This window comes from Panthera pardus, unplaced genomic scaffold, assembly GCF_024362965.1.
Source record: "Panthera pardus isolate Hobbes unplaced genomic scaffold, ASM2436296v1 HiC_scaffold_17, whole genome shotgun sequence".
Taxonomy (NCBI): Eukaryota; Metazoa; Chordata; class Mammalia; order Carnivora; family Felidae; genus Panthera; species Panthera pardus.
The window spans coordinates 15126677-15145214 of record NW_026526732.1 but is presented as its reverse complement, the minus strand read 5'-3'; the positions used below and the strand labels follow the sequence as shown (position 1 = coordinate 15145214).

The following is an 18538-nucleotide window of genomic DNA, read 5'->3' as shown; positions in this document are numbered from 1 at the left end:
GCCCCTCTCCGACTTGTGCTCTCTCCATCTCTCTCTAAGCAGATAAATAAAAAAAAAAAAAGTAACCTCAAATTGGGAGATGAGTGAGAAGGAGATCAGAAAATGTTCATTTTTCTTTAGAAAACAAGAGACGGGCACCTGGATGGCTCAGTCAAGTAAGCCTCTGACTCTGATTTCAGCTCAAGTCATGATCTCATGGTTTGTGAGGGAGCCTCACATTGGGCTCTGTGCGGATAGTGCAAAGCCTGCTTGGGATTCTCTCTCCCGCTCTCTCTGCCCCACCCTTGCTTGCTCTGCCCTCTCTAGAATAAATAAATAAATAAATAAATAAATAAAACATTAAACAAAAAAAAAGGAAACAAGAGAGACTTTTGGAATTCAAATGGTTGATTTTTTTTTAAAACAATTTGGCTATTAGCCAGATTAATAGCCAAAAATTAGCCTTTAAAATAGACACATATGAAAAACAGAAAGAGAGGGGCCTGGGTGGCTCAGTAAGTTAAGCATCTGACTCTGGATTTCAGCTCAGGTCATGATCTCATGGTTGTGGGACTGAGCCCTGCGTTGGCGGGACCCTCCTGCTTGGGGTTCTCTCTCTCCCTTTGCCCTTCTCCTGCTTGCTCCCACTCTCTCTTGGAAAAAAAAATTAATTAATTAAAAAAGAGAAAGAAATGCGGTTTGTCCTAAGATGTATTAAAACTTGTAACAAAGTATGTGACACACTATGCTGGTATGGTAATCGTATATTAAGAGTCATATTTATACTATTTATTTACCATATATCTATATTATATATATTACATTTATATATATTATTACATTTATAATTATTACATTTATATCTGGATTATATACAGATATTTATAGATATCATATATACATGATCTTTGAAATCAGTTTTGCTATATACTGCTATAATTAAGACAGCAACGGAAAGATAGATCAATAGCATAGGATACAGTCCAGAACAAAACTCCAGATTTATATGGATACCTATCATTTGATGATGCAGCATCACACGTCTGTGAGGGAGGATGTGGAAATCAATCGCTTACGACACTTGCCACGTGGCCAGCGAGGGAGAGTTGACTGGTCCCAAGATGGAGAAATCTGGGGCAGATGGTGGCCTAGAGCCCGAAGTGGTGCCTCGCTAGCAAGTTCCCAGGCGGCACTGATGCTGTGGATCCGAGCCGCACTTGAAGCCCACTGGCCTGGGCAGGCTGGTTTGTAGCGGAAGGCATCCCTGTAAATTCCACAGAGGGGTGTGGCGGGGACAGGAGGTAAGCCCTGTCGGGGTGACTGCTTGGAACTGTCCATGGTGTCGTCCGCTCGGCAGCTTTACCTTCTGAGCCCAGCGAATGCCTCAAGGATGTGCCCAGCAGGATTTGGACCTGGGCTTGGAAGGTGCACCTGTGAGGTCCTGAAACTACCATTCAGCAGAGAGACCCGTGGCATCGACGCAGTCAAGGTGTGGCACAGCCGACCAAGGACCTTCTTCTGATAATCGTGGTTTTCAAAGTCAGTTCCTGCTCCCGTATCAGGTCACAGGTTAAAAACAGGTTAAAAACAAAATTGCAAGGCTGACTTATTTTGTGGGGGCTTCATATTTTGGAAAGATGATGTCCACATCCCAACCGGCTTCCTCAGCTCCCCAGCTGAAATGTCCCTCGTTGTTCAGTGTGTGCCATGGTGTCACGCACCCCGCCTTGTTTTTGTTAGAAATTCTCAACTGTCTGACTTCTCTAGCCTTGCAAGATGCTCCTTCCTCAACACAGTTCAAACGAATTCTTCCAGCGCCTGCCTTTGCCCAACGTCCCGCTCAGGGCCAGCAAGTGCCTCCCACTCACCCAGTTCTTCCACTTGCTCCTCTGAAGGAGGATTCTTCCCAAGTTTCAGGATCCCCTGTGGCATTCCCGGATGGATTCCTGGCAGATATTTTAAACTCTGGGCGAGAGGTGAGTGAGAAGCCAGGAACTGAAAAATAAAAGCCATTCCTTTTAAGTTTCATCGTCTCTGGATTAATTTAGGTCTGACAACCAGTCTAGTATCACAGCGTGTTATTAAATCTAAAATGTAAATGACCACTCCTGGTGAAACGCCCCTTCGCATCGCCTGAACTTGGTGCTGCACGTGACGAAGTGGAAATGGCCTTCAGGCTCGTACATCACTGCACCTGTCTCCGTTTCCACAGACTAACATTCAGGCTCTTCAGAAACGCACCCCACTGCAACAGAAATCAGGTGACAAAGAAGTTAAAGGGAGAAGACATTTGTTGACAGAAAATTAAGACGGATCTAACAGACTTAATCTCCTTCTTCTCCCCTAAGACAGATAACATTTCTACCAGGTTCCCTTCTAGTCTCCTCATTTGCGCTCACCCCAAGTTTCAGGATATAACTGGTAGAGGAAAGTACAGGTTCTTCTGTATGTCAGATGCACTGTAAGGGTTGCCTCAATGGGTAATTAAACAAGAAGTGACGGGGTCCTGGCTGAGACTGGCCTCCCGAGGTCTGAGGCAGGTCATACACCGTTGTGAACATTTGATAAACACCATGATATGAGGGGATGTTCCTCTGCCTGGAGTTTTGGAACGTATGCAGCACATGCTCTGAGACTCACATTGCCACACAGTTCCCCGAGGACACATCTGGTGATGCTGGACTAGTGGGTGATGCTGGGGGTGGGGGCGGGGGCAGAGATCCCAATTATTAGGACTGGTCTTGGGCCCATCCACACCAGCTCCTGGAGACCCTGTGTTTCTGGCCGTGATCAGTTTTCATACATCAACTCGCCTCACCTTTTTTTTTGCTTTACGGTCTCTTCTGTGGCTTGTCAAAATTCTGTAGCTTTAGTTTCTTAATAACTGGCCCCAGGGAATAGGCTGTAAATCAGTCTTTTTTTTTTTACAGGAAGATCTTTTCCTTTTTGTACAGGAAATCTCAGACCTCAGCTTGCTGAATTTCTCACCCAAGCCTTTTGAAGGTATCTCTTCTCTCTTCTTACAAAAACAAGGGAAGCGGCTGCCACCCCATTTTCCAGGCAGCAACATTCCTGCTCCCCAGGGGCAGTTTTCCAGAAAAGCTTTCACTCTTCCCTGGGTTTCCTGTTAAGTCACTGCTTTTATTTTTCCAAACCTTCATTTCTCCATGTTAGCTCTGGACTTTCTCTTTCTTCACCATTTCTAACATTTTCGGTTTGCTTGTGCAAATCTCATGATCCAAATGTAATTAACTCTATATTCCTGGTCAGCTGATGGCCTCTCTTCCTCACTCACTATCCCCAGGATCACCCGCTACCTCCAGGCCACAGCAGGGCTCCTGACAGTCCTTACTCCAGGAATGAGGGCCCTTCAACCCCCTGTACATTCTTTTAAAAGCCTCATCTTGTCCCCGAAGCCTTTGCTGAACATGTTCTCTGTCTCTGTTAACAGGATAGCGGGGGGCACAGGTAAGGGTGCTCCTAATGCTGTCCGGCGTCCCCTTCCTCACAAGGTAGGTAGGAGTGAGGGCTCCAGGCAGAGGTACCCGACTGTGGCTGGCGTGGTCCTCACTAGACCAGTCATATCACCACCCGGGGGAAGCCATGACCTCGTGGCTTCTTCAATGCTTACATTCGCCGGAACTTTCCACTCTGTTCTGTTCCGATGCTGGATTGTCTGAGTCTTCTAAAGTTTAATAGGAACACGAGTCATGCAACCCTGTGTGTGTCACGGTGGTTTTTAGAAAGGCACAAAAAGAGGACACTCAAGATTTTTCTTAAAACCGAACTTTTTTCTCAGCCACATGGGACACTTGTCTTCAGTGATGGGAGATGCCTAGTGAGTCAGTGAATCATAATGGGAGAAGGGACGGCTCTGCAGTCTCGTGATGCTGGGTGTTTGCCATCACTAATGCCTCCTTGTGTGGCGATTTCCCTAACAGGGGCAACGTATGTGTCTGGAAGGGCTGGACTGCTCCTGAGGCCGGCCCACCACTTCTTGGATTTCGGAGCAGGAGTGGCAGGGAAGCGAGGGAGGACCGAGGCCCAATCTCAGGTGAGGCTGCCCGCAGCTCCGAACTCAGCCACTGCTCACCGCCTTTCCAGAAGCAGGAAGATGGGAGGCTTCAGCACAGGTTTCTCTTCCTTAAAAAAGAACAACGCAACTCCGATCTGATCCCTGAGTGGGGTTTCATGGGGAATGAGACAGGAATAACCTGACAGTAGAAAGCAGAACAGCCACGTGAGGAAAGGTCAGTAGAAGGAAGTCTTAAAGATAGTCCAACAGCGATCAGGAAAGTCTTCCTGACGGTGGCTTGTGAGGGGAGTCTTGGGAGAGAGGAGACATGGAGCAGTGAGAAGAAAACTGTGGAGGTAAGACAGTACGAGGCGGTGCTTTTCAACAGTCAGTAGAGCTACACTCACCCCAGGCAAGCTCCCAGGTGGTACCCCCAGGGATAGGATGAGAAGGTCCGCAGTGATCCCAGGAATTGGGAAAACTAGTAAACCTCAGGAACCCGAGCTGAGATGGCATTCAGGCTACAGATATCATGGGAACCGCAGCAGGCGGTTTCAGGCAATTTGGAGTACCTCCGCTTTGTTGAAATTGTCCACAGTGAGCAGGATTTGTAAACGAAATACCTACAGGAGTTAGACCGGTGCAAGTGGTGACAGGAGTTGAGAGGGTAGAAGAGCGAATGTAGAAGCGGTCTCTTCCTGTTCTTCAGGGGACAGAAACCACATCACCCCGGCAATTATTGTCACGCAGGAAAATGCACCTAATACATCGGAGCTTTCCATTTTCAGGAGGAGCCGGAGACCTGGGCTTTACATAAACCTTCCTCTTCCAATTATCAAAGGATGGATTAAAACACCATGGGCACCAAACAATTCCACGAGGGCCAAGGTTTGGCAAGATCAGAAGGGCAGAGTAAAATCTTACTGTATGTGGAATTGAATGATGAGTGAGAACCGTATTTCTTCTGGTAGACAACGAAAAGCAATAGGTTTTGGATACAGTAGGGACATGAACAAGAATGCTTTAGGAAAATCCACATGGCTATTGTGGATCCGTAGGATGGAGTGGAGACAGGGTCTCAGTCAGGAGATTAAATGGGATTTCTTCCAACTGGGCAAAGGGAATAGAGAAGAAAGGGGGCTGTGAAAGGTGTTGGGGAGTGAGAGGTCAGGAGATACCACTAGCTATGGGAAAGGAGGGTGAAAGGAAGCATCCAGAATCCTTTATGTCTAAATGTGCACTACCTGTAATCATCCTCTTAACATATACTTATGTTTCAGTTTCACTCATTCTGCAAAAACGATCATTTAGGTTACATTCTGATAAGGGTCTGCTTAATAGGTAAATTTAGAGTCATTTGTTTAAGGGGAAGAAAAAAAGCACAGACAAAATATTTTATAGTATCTATAATAAATGCAAAGAAATCAATACAAACAAAACTCGGCTTTAGCAAACTGTACATACATAAATATCTTCTTTTTAACTATAACATTCAACTTTTTTTTCACATAAAGCCTTCCATGATCTTATTTATTACATCCAGTTTTTCTTTATACCTTTAAAAAAGTGCCTTTTAGATTTACAGCTTGTGCTTCTAAAGCAAAGGTTAGAACATCATGCCCCAAAGGAAAACAAGGTAAAAAGAAAGGTGCCATATAAGCTCTTAAAAATTGTATGTTACAAGTTCTAAAATCTCTGCAGCACTGATTGGTTGGTAGATTGTTCGATGCCAACATGGCATTCTGGAAGAGTCCTTTACCAAATGGATGGAGCAGCACCGTGGGAAAGGTGCCCGGACAGTCTACTGAAGTCCTTGGGGATGCATAGAATGGGCCAGTGGCCCAGAACTCATGCGTCCAGAGAACAATGGAGGTCCTTAATCTCTTTAGTGCTGAGGCTCAGAGTTTCAAAGAAAATTTCTTCCCAACCTGTCGTGTCTGCTCTCCTCCTGTCATTATTTACCATCCCCCTCCGAAGCCATGATTTGCACACAGAGGCTACAGAGGAGGGCTAACGCTGCCACACCCAGGGCATTCGCCAAGATGCAGGTCCTCTTTGGGTTAGCGTAGGATTGCTTTTGGCCAAGTCCTCTACATGCGGCTGGCATCGCCCTGGTTCAGAGTGGAGGAGGGCCGTTTGTGTATCTGAGCATGGGGTGGAATGACCGGGCAAAGTTGTTGGAGAGGGCACAACTATAGTCTTCCTCTGACATTGGTACGAGGCAGGCGAGCCCGATGAGGAGCAACAGGAGAAGCTGGAGTGGAAGGGCCGCGCGGAGGACTCTGAGTAAGAAGGCCCGGCCGGACCGAGCTGGCCGAGGCTCAGAAAGGGAGGAATCGCAGCCACCTTTTATGGACCTGAGAGGAGAATCAACATGAACAACTCAAATATCTCAAACGCTGGATGGATGCTGCATTTTGCTTCCTCACCTTCCTGGAAGCTAGAGGACCATGCCAAACACAACCCAACCCGTCAATTAGCTGGCAGCCTTCTGCGGTAGGGGATCTCCCACCACCACATGAAGAGTGTTTTGGAAACTTCCCTGATGGAAAATAAACATTTAGTCAGTCAACTAAAGGCAGCTCATTGGCTTCAAATTCCACCCCTTAATTTGGTGAAACATTTCCCGTCAACAAAGATAACTGCCCTATACACATTCTACCAGCATAGATTAAGTAGATCCAGGATAATTCAAATGTGGATGTTTGATGTGGGACATTTTTGGTTTCACAGTATCAGTAGCACCATTAGGCAAAATTAGTTGCTGTCAGAATCATACAAAGTATCCCATCTAGCCATCCTGGATGTGCCGAAATCCATGCAGCAAGGATAAGAACATCCACGGCCATCTTGCAGAGACCCATCAACTTTAAATAATCTAAGAGTATACCCTGGTTTCATCTTGCACTGAATCAGCATCTGGCCCTGACCCAAGTGGGTTCCAAAGCTGTAGGAACAAGGCGACAGCAGAGTCGGTCTACAGGACACTGATGTGGAACGACATGGATTCTAGGCCGATCCCGTCTATCACTGGCTCTGGGACTTCGGGAAATGGACACCATTTTCTGAGCAGAACAGATTGTCTTCTTGAAGGCTCCTTCTAGACTCAAAGTTCCAAGTTTGCCTATCTACTTCCATTTTTCCATCTCCCTTTATATAGTGCATTAGAGATTAGGTATGAATCAAGAAAGACGGCAAAATATTGAATATGGAAATAAGTCCTGGCTATAGGATGCACTGTTTTCTCTTTGTGATCATCTGTTGATGTCTTGTTTGGTTAGTAGTGGAAAAGTCATAGAAGGAAATGTTATTTACAAGAGGCATTTGTACATACACACATAACACACATGCATGCACGCACACACAAAACACTGCAGGAGCAGAAAGAATTTATGTACCAATGAGACACATTCCTCCATACCTAGTATGAGTTCCCTAATGGTTATGATATCACTAAGAGTAAGGACACTGAATGTGAGGCCACTGGAGACATATGAAGGTGGAAAAACTATATTGGTTACTCTGTACATTTTTCTCGTAAGAAAACATTGTGTTTCTAGCCCTATCCCGTTAGCCATTAATGTCTGAAAACATCACATTCATATAAGTGGGGGATAAGGGGTATCCCAAAGAAAATGACTGTTAAGATAAAAAGCAGACATAATCCCCCTAAAAAAAGGAACAGAGGGAGTACTCAGAGCTTTCTTATGACACCATCAAAGACAGATGTGAGACGAACAGCTTAGTCCTGCAGAAGCCCCAAGCAGCCACATACCATACTGTGTTTCTGGTACAGTTCTTGCAGTGTAATGAAAAAACAAATCATTGGCCCAAACTGGGACTGTATTCTTTTCCAAAGTCGAAAACTAATGGCTGTGTGACCTTGAACAACTCATTTCACCTCTACGTGCCAACTTCTTCAAACCCTTCAAATTAGGTTAGATGGCCTTCCAACTTGGAAGTTCCATATTTTATACATTTTACGTCTTCTAATAATTGGTCAGTATAAATAATCTACCAACTGAGAGACCGTAAGAGTTTAACCACCATCTAGTGGTCAAACTGATTAACTGCCCTCATGCTAAGACCAATGAGTTATTCCTAATGAACTGAATAGGAAAGGTTGTACATTTTGTGAAAATATAGTAGAGCATAAATGAAGTATGCCACATAGCTATTAATGGAAGGAAAAAATAGAAACTTCTCAAGCTACATAATTATAAAATATTCATGGTGAAATAAAGCCTTAGAGAATATCTAATCCACCTTCTAACTTTGTAGATAAGTGGCTAAGGAGAGTTAACATTTACTCTTCTAATCGCTGGGCAACACACTAAGCATTTATCCTATTCTCTCACTTAATATCCATTATAGTCCTCCTCCGTGTGCTTGTTATCTACATTTTATAGATGATGGAAAGGAGACTCAGAGAGAGGAGGTAACTGGCTCAAGGTTATACAGCTAGCAAGTGGCAGAACTGAGATTTCCACCCTGAGATTTTTAACTCCCCAAACTTGGCCTCTATGGGTAGGGTAAATCACCGGCCACAAATCGCACAATTAAATGAAGAGCTCTAGCAGGAAGGCAGGGTTCTCACGTCCCTGCTCGGCAACCACATTCTCTGCAACATTCTGTTGTTTGGTGACACGAATGAAAGTTGTCCAGGTCACATTTATGTCACAGGTATCTCACGTGTAGAAGCAAAGGAGACGATACTTGTATCTTACAATATTTGGAAGTGAGTGATTTCCTCGTGTCTAAAACAAATGCCTCAGGGGCGCCTGGGTGGCTCAGTCAGTTAAGCGGCCGACTTTGGCTCAGGTCATGATCTCGCGGCCCGTGAGTTCGAGCCCCGCGTCGGGCTCTGTGCCGACAGCTCGGAGCCTGGAGCCTGTTTCAGATTCTGTGTCTCCCTCTCTCTCTGACCCTCCCCCGTTCATGCTCTGTCTCTCCCTGTCTCAAAAATAAATAAAATGTTAAAAAAAATGCCTCTAATCATCAAGCCCCACAGATCAAGTCAGTCTATGGACACGAGGGCATTTTGTTTGAGGCAATTGTGCAACCTTGGGCAAGTAATTTAGTCTCTCTGGTCTTCATGTTTCTCATTTGCAAAGACAAGGGTGCATTAATATCTTAAAATCATTTTGGCTGTGACAGTGTATGAATTCAATAGTTTGCCTTAAAGTGTCGTGAGAAGAATGAGACAGCTACCTACGAACTCTGGACTGAATTTTCCTTCAATGTATCTTTCCCTTGACCTGAAAATACGCCCTGACAAACAACACTTGCCACCTGTCACTGGATGAGTTACAACAGGAGGACAGAAGACAGCTCCACATTTCCTCATTATTCAACATTTAAATAAAGTGAGGAGATTGCCAACCGAGCCTTTTTCTTTAGAAGACATTTAAGAACATCAGTTATGGACACATTTATGCGTGTAATTGATAATGCAATTTTGCTGACAGAGGTGAATAGCCTCTGTTTGTCAATTATTATCTTCTTTTAGCAATGAAGCCAAAGATCAAGATCAAAACAAGGGCTGCCCAATGACAAGTCCACTCCTGAGAAAAACTAGAAAGGTCATCATCTTTGGAATATGGGCTCTGTTGAAGGACATGGCACATTTAACAGCATCAGAGCATTCCTTATTAAAATGTAATTAGTGTGTGCCTTCTAATGTTGAAAATGCTAACCTAGGGAGACGTAATGGGCCGAGATAGGGACAAAGAGAACACACAGTGATTAGTAAGCTTCTGTGCAGCTGACTGCTCCTGGAAATGTCCACGTTATCTACTGAGAAAAACTGCCACCCACTGGGGGCAACTACCAGGGTGTCAACATGCCCAATGTTGCCTCTTCTTAGGACGAGCCTGAGCTACAGCTTCTGATACCAACAGGATAATGGTACCAGGGGGCACTTTTAATATTTATCTATTGACCTAAGACCACCTGCATCAAAAGTCTTGGGAAATTTGACAAGGGAAAGAACAAAGACAACTCACTGGTCACTCGTCGTTCTCCAATGGCCTTACTACACCAATGGATGCCAGCTGAAACTGTGTTCATAGAGGAGGAAAAAATGAAATGTGTAAACTTATCCAAGGAACTTAATCGATGGAGGTGTTTCTGTCCAGCCAAAGTGTGCTTATTCTCTGCAAGTAAATATTTATTTTATAAGTTTTCTCACTCATTCAAATTTTGGGGTAAAGACTTGTCCAGGAGTTGCTTTCATCTCTTTCCCAAAATGCGTATAGTTGTGCGAGGAAGCTGTATAGAACCACACACCGCACAAAAGAAAAGTATGAGCAAGGCATGTAAGAGTCCTGACAGCGGGTACAAAGGATGACTCATCTCAAAGAGTTCACACGATCAAGGAGAACAAAATGAATTACTTGTGGGCATAAATTATTGAAAGGCAAGCGAAAAGAAACTCTCAATTCATTTTGTTACTTGTTAGTTAACACTGCCAGTATAGTAGTAGGAATTTATTTTGAGGAGATACCCAGGTTGTGTCTGATCTTGCTGCCTGCTCTTGTGTGAACAGTCTTTGTTCCCTGCATATGTGGCACAGAAGACAAATTTCCAGAATCAATTTAGGATTTCCGTCTTCTCAAAAAAAAAAAAAATAGTAATATTTTTTATTGTTCGAACTGGCTCGTCTGAAGCAGTTTAAGGCAGGCTGTGGTAGTCCAAGCCTGGGAACTGGCTGTGTAAAGAATCCCACCCACCAACAGCCCTTTGGCAGAGTGAAGTGATTCATGAGCTAGGATCCAGAGTCAGGGAGACCTGGTTCAAATCTTAAATCTCCATGCCTCTAACCCTCAGTGTCCTTGTCTGTACAATTGGGAATATAGCCATGCCCTGGGGGTGTGGTAAGGGTTAAATGAGGTAATGCATATTCAGTGCTTCGCATGGTGCTCAGGACACTTTAAGTGCTAAATAAATGTCACAATTTATCATTATTATCTTATCATCCTATTGAAGCAAAGGTGTGCTAACTCCTACCATTGGGAATCAGCTGTACTCTGCCTTTTCTCCCAGGAAAATAGTCCTGATTCATTAGTAGTGCCTTCAAAGATGTGACGCATTTGCCAAAGAGGCTGACTTGTTCCTGGGAAACACTGGGAATGCATACCTCAAACTATTAGAAAAGAAAAACATATTGGAGCCTTGTCCCATAACTGGCCTCAGCTTTGGTGCCAGCCTGTCCTAGAAGGGAGGCTCTTTGAAGGCTATGAGTAAGCGGGTCCCCAGGGAGCAGCCTGACAGAAAAGACTTGAAGAAAAATTCCATAAGAAACTGACTCATGGAATGACTTCTCATTCCATCTGGGTCCTCTGTGCAGAAGGTGCTAGAGACCAAAGGTGTCCAAGGAAGTTTTGCATGTTAGAATTTTTGGTTAGGTTTTGGAATGAGGTCATCACTTCCCTGTATCCAGACTACAGAGCAATTATTCCTTTGTCTTTCTGGAATTTGGAGTTAAATCTTTCTATTTGTCAACTTCAAATAATCCACAGTAGAGTTTTGAGGACTTACTGGTGATCGAGTTAGACAATTTTAAGTCAAAAGTAGGAAAAAAGTCCGGCTGGACCGTCGTAAGCATTACTTCTTAAATCTCTCTAATCTAAAAAATTATGAATAGGTACTGTGAATATACTCATGATATTTTTCAACTGTTTGTAATTTTTAAGGAGTCTTAAGGAGCTCCTTGTAATTGATTTAGGGAATCTGTAGATTCTGAGACATTGCAGGTCTTTTAGTGGCAGGAGCCATACGATATTACTTTTATAAGCCCAGGGTCTAAACATAGTAGGTGGACAGTAAATAATGGCATAAATCTATATGTGGGCTTAGAATATTATGTAAGAGGACATAGAACAGTGGCCATAAAATCAAACTGAAACCATATAGAGCAGATAAGCGACTGCGTTCACATCAGCCCTTAAACAACAAAAATAATGTAAGAACCCCTTCCTTCAAACTGATACCCACTTTCTTCCACCTCCACCTCTTTCGTCTCTTAGGAAGAGCACGTGTCTAAAATTTTCTATTGTAGATTGCTGGGGTCAACGTTCTAAACTTTGTGCTTCTGCCATAGCCTTTCAAATTTGCTGGACCAGTGCAAGATCAAACACAAGGTACACTCAAGTGTCAATGTAAAGGAACACCGTGACAACCTGGATTATGAGTGAAGTTAATTCTTTCCCGGCAGACTCTGCATTCCATTGTCGGGGTTGGATGCACCCAAGCAGAAGTGCCAAAAAGTCAAGAAGTCCAAGAATGTTCAACCACAGCCTGTCTGCCAAGGTGTTTGATGACGTCTGCCATTCGGGTGTAGATCACTTGTATTCCAGACCCTCTAAGTAGCAAAGTAAATACTGTGCCGTGTGCTCAGAAAGATGTTAATAAACAGCGCTGGACAGAGCAGAGCTGAAAGGCGCCTTGTGGATATCACAGCGAGAATGTGGCTGTCCCAGCTGCAAAGCCCTGTTAGGAGACGTGTTGAAACACTTGCTGCCCTAAGAAACGATGCCTTTGACATTTTCAGAAGACCTGTGCGACTGTCTGAAAGAATTGGGGGAGCAGACTGATGAGGTATCGGGAAACCAAAAGGCGGTTGCTATTGGTGTCGCAGAATAATATAAGAGCTTTCCCCTTCTCATCACCATCATGTACGTCAGCCAAAGAATTCATCTCTGGTATCCTAGAAGGACTGCTATGGGGACAGTCCCCATCTCTGTTCATGGCACCTCAGCATTTTGTGGAGAAGAGATGGACAAAACAATGATCTGGCTATAGTATATGATAGGCTTTTCTTGTAGGGGACTAAGACAACATCAGGGCACTGGTAGAAGTCCATCATTAGCTTCAAAAACCCTTGTGAGTTTTTCTCCATTCGTATTTCATTATTGGTATTTCATTATGGACAAATCCCGCCCCCCCCCCCCCAAACTGTCTCCAAACCAAACCGAAGGGAATGAAAAAAAGAAAAAGTACAGTCAAGGGAGACTTAAAACCAGAAAGCACATCAAAGTACGTTCTGCATTGCTTCGGCTGAGTAGGAATGACCGAATAAAATATCCAGTCTCTTCAGCACACAGCTGGAAAACTAAAACTATTACTCGGGGGTTGTTTACAGTTCTACACTTCCTTACCCCTCACCCTCCTTTCAAGAATTTCGATTCCAGCTCGGTGGTGAGAAGTTTCCAGAGGGGCAAACTACTTTAGCAGTGAACTGCTTGGGACTGGAATGAAAAATCAGCTCCAAAGACAGTGTTTTCATTTTTTAAAAAGTTGTCTCAGGGAATATGAACTGATTAGTGAAAGGGCAGGAGAGCACAGACATCACACCAACAACGAAGAAGGCAAAGCACCGCTAAGTGCGGAAACAACGGACTGTTGGAAGCCAGATGTAAAGCGCGGAGTGGCAGCTGTGAGTAGGCTCTCTGGACGTTCCCGGGCAGGGGCACTGACTGCCCTTGTTTCCAGCGTGAAAGAGCTTGCCAAGTGTCAGGAAGGTGAGTGACTGAGTGTGCTGGCAGAAGAGACGTTTTAGGATAAGCAGAAGAGAGAAGGTGCTTATAAGTTTTAAATAATACCAAGTTAGGACTTGCCATTTTGAGAATTCAAAACCCACAATCTGGATAAAACATGAAAATAAAATAAAAAGCTGGGGATGTTAGTATATTTTATTCAGATCTGTGGGTTCTGTGAATGGTAAATAATTCATTGATCTATTACCTGTCTTATTGTAAAATCTAGAAATAAAGAGGATGATGAAAGTCTGCCATGAATTGAACGGTGGCTGTGCCATCCATCGCATGGAATCCTTAAGCGCACGCAGAATACAATTTGATGAAAAGTACCAGATGGCCTACGTATAGTTAGATAAAATTTTGGCGGGATCCAAATGCTTTGTGCTCTGAGCTTTACTTATACTTTGCACTTAGAAAAGTCTTTCCCAATTTAGTAGAGAAAGGGTGTGGGACGAAACAAGTAATTCCTCGACTACCCTGAGGAAGACCAGATAGAGGCCTACCTAAATCATGGACAATTTTCATCATCCTCTTGGAGTTCTAGAACAGTGTGGAAACCAGGAGAATAAGGTACCTGCTATGTGGACTGTTGACAGAGGGTCCAGGCTGTGAGAGACTACATTTGCCTCGTGGCTGTTTGCAATGAACAGGGGTAAAGAAAGAAGAATGTTCAGTCCAGGCAAATAAAGACAAGCTACTGAAAAAAAAATTAAACTAAAAGTGCAGCAAAAGAAAAACAAATCAAATGAAATGATCAGTACCCATGAAGTCAGGAAACTGGCTTTTCTTCTGTTGAAGAAGTGAAACAGATTCACATCTCTATCATTAGTCACTGAATAAACATGAATTGTGGCTCAGGAGTCCCCACCACAGTGGGTATATCTTCCCCCACTTCGCATGGTAGAAACACAAACGACTCTACACAAGCCAAGGATCTCTCTGTATTTACTTACAATAAATATAAAGTTCCATATGCCATGCCACGCCATATTTTGTCATCTTCTAGAACACTGAATTCGTATTAAAATCCTTGGCAGCTAAAAAATAACAATGGCGATAGGAGACTGTTCTTTGTAGAGGGAAGAAGACCTGATCGGTTAAGTAAGGGCTAAAATTTGACTCGAAAAGCCAGTATTCCTTCACATTCTTAAACTAGGATCTATAGGAAACTAGCGAATGTAGTAAAAAACAATCCTAAATAAGATAATAACATTTATCAGCATAGAACTTAAGTGTTTGTAACAAAAAAAGTACAAATGAAATCAACATTTCTAAAAACTAAGGAAAATGGGATGGAATAAAAATGACTGTAATCATAAAGCCAGACAAAAATCAATCAATAAATAACAAAACAGAACAAGCTTCTAATTACACAGAGAAATCAAAGTATAGAGGGGAGCAGGGGCCAGATTCGTCTTTTTGTCCTCACAGAATGCCAGTGAGGCAGCCCCTGAAAGGCTTTGTGGGTGAGTCTTCTTGAGCTGTTGCCTCTTGGGGGGCAGCACAGTCAACAAACACCTGGAGAACCACCTTCAGGAGTCTCTTTGCTTGCGAGTCAACAGAACCTCCGCTTGTCTCATAAATTCAATGGTCTCATGAGACACTCACAGTTTTGTCTGCTTCTGGCTGAGGCGCCCCTTTACACGGAACCTACTTTTTTAGGTGGACTATGGTGGTGGTAGTTTGAAGGGAGGAGCCACCAAAGGAACAAGGGAACACCATTGTAGCGATGGCCCTCGGAGCAAGAGAGGTAATTTGTCTCCCTGTACCAACCACACGTTGAGCCCTACTTTTTTTTGAAAACCAGAACTGCTCTTTTCCATTCCCGAGTGCGTGTGGGGAGGGCCCGCGGCCTGGCTGAGGAAACAACTCTTCTCTGTGTTACTGTGATAACCCTCTTCCGTACGGGGACTCCTGCTTTCCCGGGGGGAGCCTGTGGTCCCTGCGGTAGGTACAGACACTCTCACTCCCCGGTGTTCCCTCCCACGGGCCAAGTGAAAACGACTAGTGGAAAGTTACCGTTCTTTGTCTGTTCGGGGTGCTTCTTCCTGACGTAGGACTCACAGATCCCGAGGTGTCCAGTTCATCCGCAGAAGACCAGGAAGACAAATCCTACATAGGAAACAGTTTCTTTTAATGGCTCTGTGTTCCAAAGCTGTGATGGCCTGGTGATACACGATGCATTTCCCAGCCCGTCCCCACCCACCCTCCACAAAAACCAAACCACTCCTTGGGGAAAACAGAATCAGACAACTACAAGAACAGAACCTAATCTTCTAGGGGATTAGGCTTTCCTGGTTGTAAAGTTGGTCTGGCTGGAAAATATAGGTATAGTTTTGCTACTACTATGTTGCTTGTAGCTTTACTGTTTCTCAGCCGCGTGGATGTGGACGAGTGGAAGTGAAGGAGGGGAAGGAATCTTGTCTTTCAGCTAGGGGCCTCTCAGGCCAGAGAGAAAGCAATTCATTTGAGTTAGAAGCAAAAGATACTCATCCGGGAGCCCGCTTTTGTAGTATTTCTAGCACTCCTCTGTTATTCAGAGTAGCATGTGCTTTTGCATGCTTAGACAAGGGCAGGGTGACTGTGTGTTCGTAACAGGATCTCAGAGTTGAATGTCTGAAGTCTTACCCAGCCTCTCTGGATCTACATATGAATTTCTCAAAACCCATAATACTACCACGAGGTAGTAGATTTAAGAAAAAAATATATATAAAAGGTAAATGAGCAGAGGACATTTTCCATGAGTTAACTGCTGTCAGGAGAATTCATGCCTTCTACGGTTCAAACACAAAACTCGCATGCGATGACTGGTTATGATCTGCCACAGCTGTGTTACTGAAAACAAGTGCATTCTTAAACCAACAAGGTGAAATACAATGCCACAATAGTGATGGTGAAGGGTTAGCAGTAACAATCACAAGAGGTCTTTTTGATGTAACAGAATCAAAAGCAGTGTCCTATCACAAAAGTTTGAGTCGCTTTCTTTCATTTTGACACAGGACTTGTAAGAGCAGTGATTGAGAGTGGGCACTCTATTCCGACAAGTACCACGTTCAAAGTCCTTCTAAAAATGGATGAAGATGATGCTTCTTTGGTAAGAAACGCTACACGATGATGCCTGCTTAGAGCTTACCTGCTGACTGCTTGACATGTCTAATAACTTCTCCAGCTCCTTGATGTGTCGGCTGACCTCCTTCAAGAGAAGTTTGAGCCGATTTCCAATCACATGGACTTTTTCTTTGGCTTCTAAACAGTCTGTGCCTTCAGCATTCACCAGTAGTTGGCAAGACATGTCTTGCAGTGAGGCCACTTTGAGTTGGGATTCCAATAGCTCATGCCTTATTTGCTATGCATACGATAAGAAATATTTTACGAAGAATTTCTGGTAAGTGGGGGAAATTCCCAAAGGGCGGGATGATATCAGTTTAACCTAGTGGACAATTATACCTGAGTATCTGAATGCTGTGCTTACACGAGGAAGAATGAAGCAGCCCATGGATTCGGGAATAAGGGGTCTAGGTTCTAACCCTGCCTCTGCCAAAAACAGTCTATAAGGCCCCTGAACCTTTCCAATCTCAAGTGTTCCCATTCGGTAAAATGATAATACCATTTCCTGCCTGGTCCACAGTAAGTATATTGGAAGGTTCAACTTGGTGAATAAATGTGAAAATGCCTAAAATAGAAAGTATCATGCAAATGAGACATAAGATATTCTTTTAAACAGTGAAATATTAACATATAAATATAGCAAATATTAAAAAAAATTTTTTTCAGTTTATTTATTTTGAGAGAGAGAGAAAGAGAGCAGGGGAGGGCCAGAGAGAAGAGAGAGAGAGAGTCCCAAGCAGAGACAGAGAGCCCAATGCGGGGCTTGAATTCATTAACTGTGAGATCATGACCTGAGCCAAAACCAAGAGCCGGACGCTTAACCAACCCAGCCACCCAGGTGCCCCACAAATATTTTTAGTAATGTAATATTTTATACACATGTCTAAGTATACTCTGGATTTGTTCAGGGTTTTTTTTTTTTAAAGGAAATATGAGTAATTCATCATTTACAACTAATGTCTCAGGTCAAAAGTCAGTAAAAATGCCACTGCATAGCTATTTCCTCTTGGTTTCTAAGACATTTGCGGTACTAAATTGAAAGCTACCAATTCTGTTGGTTAGGTTAGTGAGTACTAAATGTTCAGAAATAACATTTTAAAAATACAGAAAGCTACGAAATGCAAATCATTTTCTCCTAATGGAACTTAAATATACTTCTTTGTCTTCTATAAAGTCCCTTAAGTACACTTGCATTATATTGTCCAAAGTCCTTTGTATAAGAATCTACATAGAGATTCTGCAAATTTCCTTTTGAATTCAGTGCTAGAATAAGTTCCTTTCTCCTTGAGAACTGGTATGGTTTCTTTTTGTCAGGTAATGAAAATAACTTTTAATATTTCCCTTGTCTTAGTTTTCACAAAACTTGGTGACAAGGATACTGTTAAATCTGGTACCCTTAATTTCCTCTAAGAAGTCTTAAGCATCTTTTTCTATTTTAATAGTTTCAATGTCCATAAAAATAAAATTTAAGCCACCCAATATACTTTTACTTCATACGTGGATGTAACAAATACAGTTTAAATTAAAAATAAGTATAACTTGCCAAAGATCTCTTTTAATAAAAACAATCTACTAAGATGAAGAACTTCTAAGATCTCTGCAATTGAGCAATGACTTTATTTTTTTATTTATTTTTTATTTTTTCCAGTATATGAAATTTATTGTCAAATTGGTTTCCATACAACACCCAGTGCTCATCCCAAAAGGTGCCCTCCTCAATACCCATCACCCACCCTCCCCTCCCTCCCACCCCCCCCATCAACCCTCAGTTTGTTCTCAGTTTTTAACAGTCTCTTATGCTTTGGCTCTCTCCCACTCTAACCTCTTTTTTTTTTTTTCCTTCCCCTCCCCCATGGGTTTCTGTTAAGCTTCTCAGGATCCACATAAGAGTGAAACC

At 43.2% G+C, this 18538-nt stretch overlaps 1 protein-coding gene across 19 annotated transcripts in view; it reads right to left on the bottom strand.

Annotated features, from left to right (window-relative positions):
• Positions 1 to 672: 672 nt before the first annotated feature.
• The window catches only part of SYNE1 (spectrin repeat containing nuclear envelope protein 1), a 476190-nt gene continuing 458324 nt past the window's right edge, over positions 673 to 18538 (bottom strand). For 15 of the 19 annotated variants that reach the window (XM_053904354.1, XM_053904360.1, XM_053904364.1 and 12 more), the window contains 4 exons: positions 16667 to 16879; positions 15553 to 15645; positions 14108 to 14166; positions 5386 to 6351 (listed from right to left, as the gene is read on the bottom strand). In XM_053904354.1, the coding sequence (XP_053760329.1) occupies positions 6111 to 6351; positions 14108 to 14166; positions 15553 to 15645; positions 16667 to 16879 (606 nt within the window). In that variant the 3' untranslated portion in view covers positions 5386 to 6110. Of the gene's footprint in view, positions 2225 to 5385; positions 6352 to 12174; positions 13533 to 14107; positions 14167 to 15552; positions 15646 to 16666; positions 16880 to 18538 lie in introns of those variants that run through there. The other 4 variants (XM_053904368.1, XM_053904369.1, XR_008422842.1 and 1 more) reach the window with 3 other exon arrangements.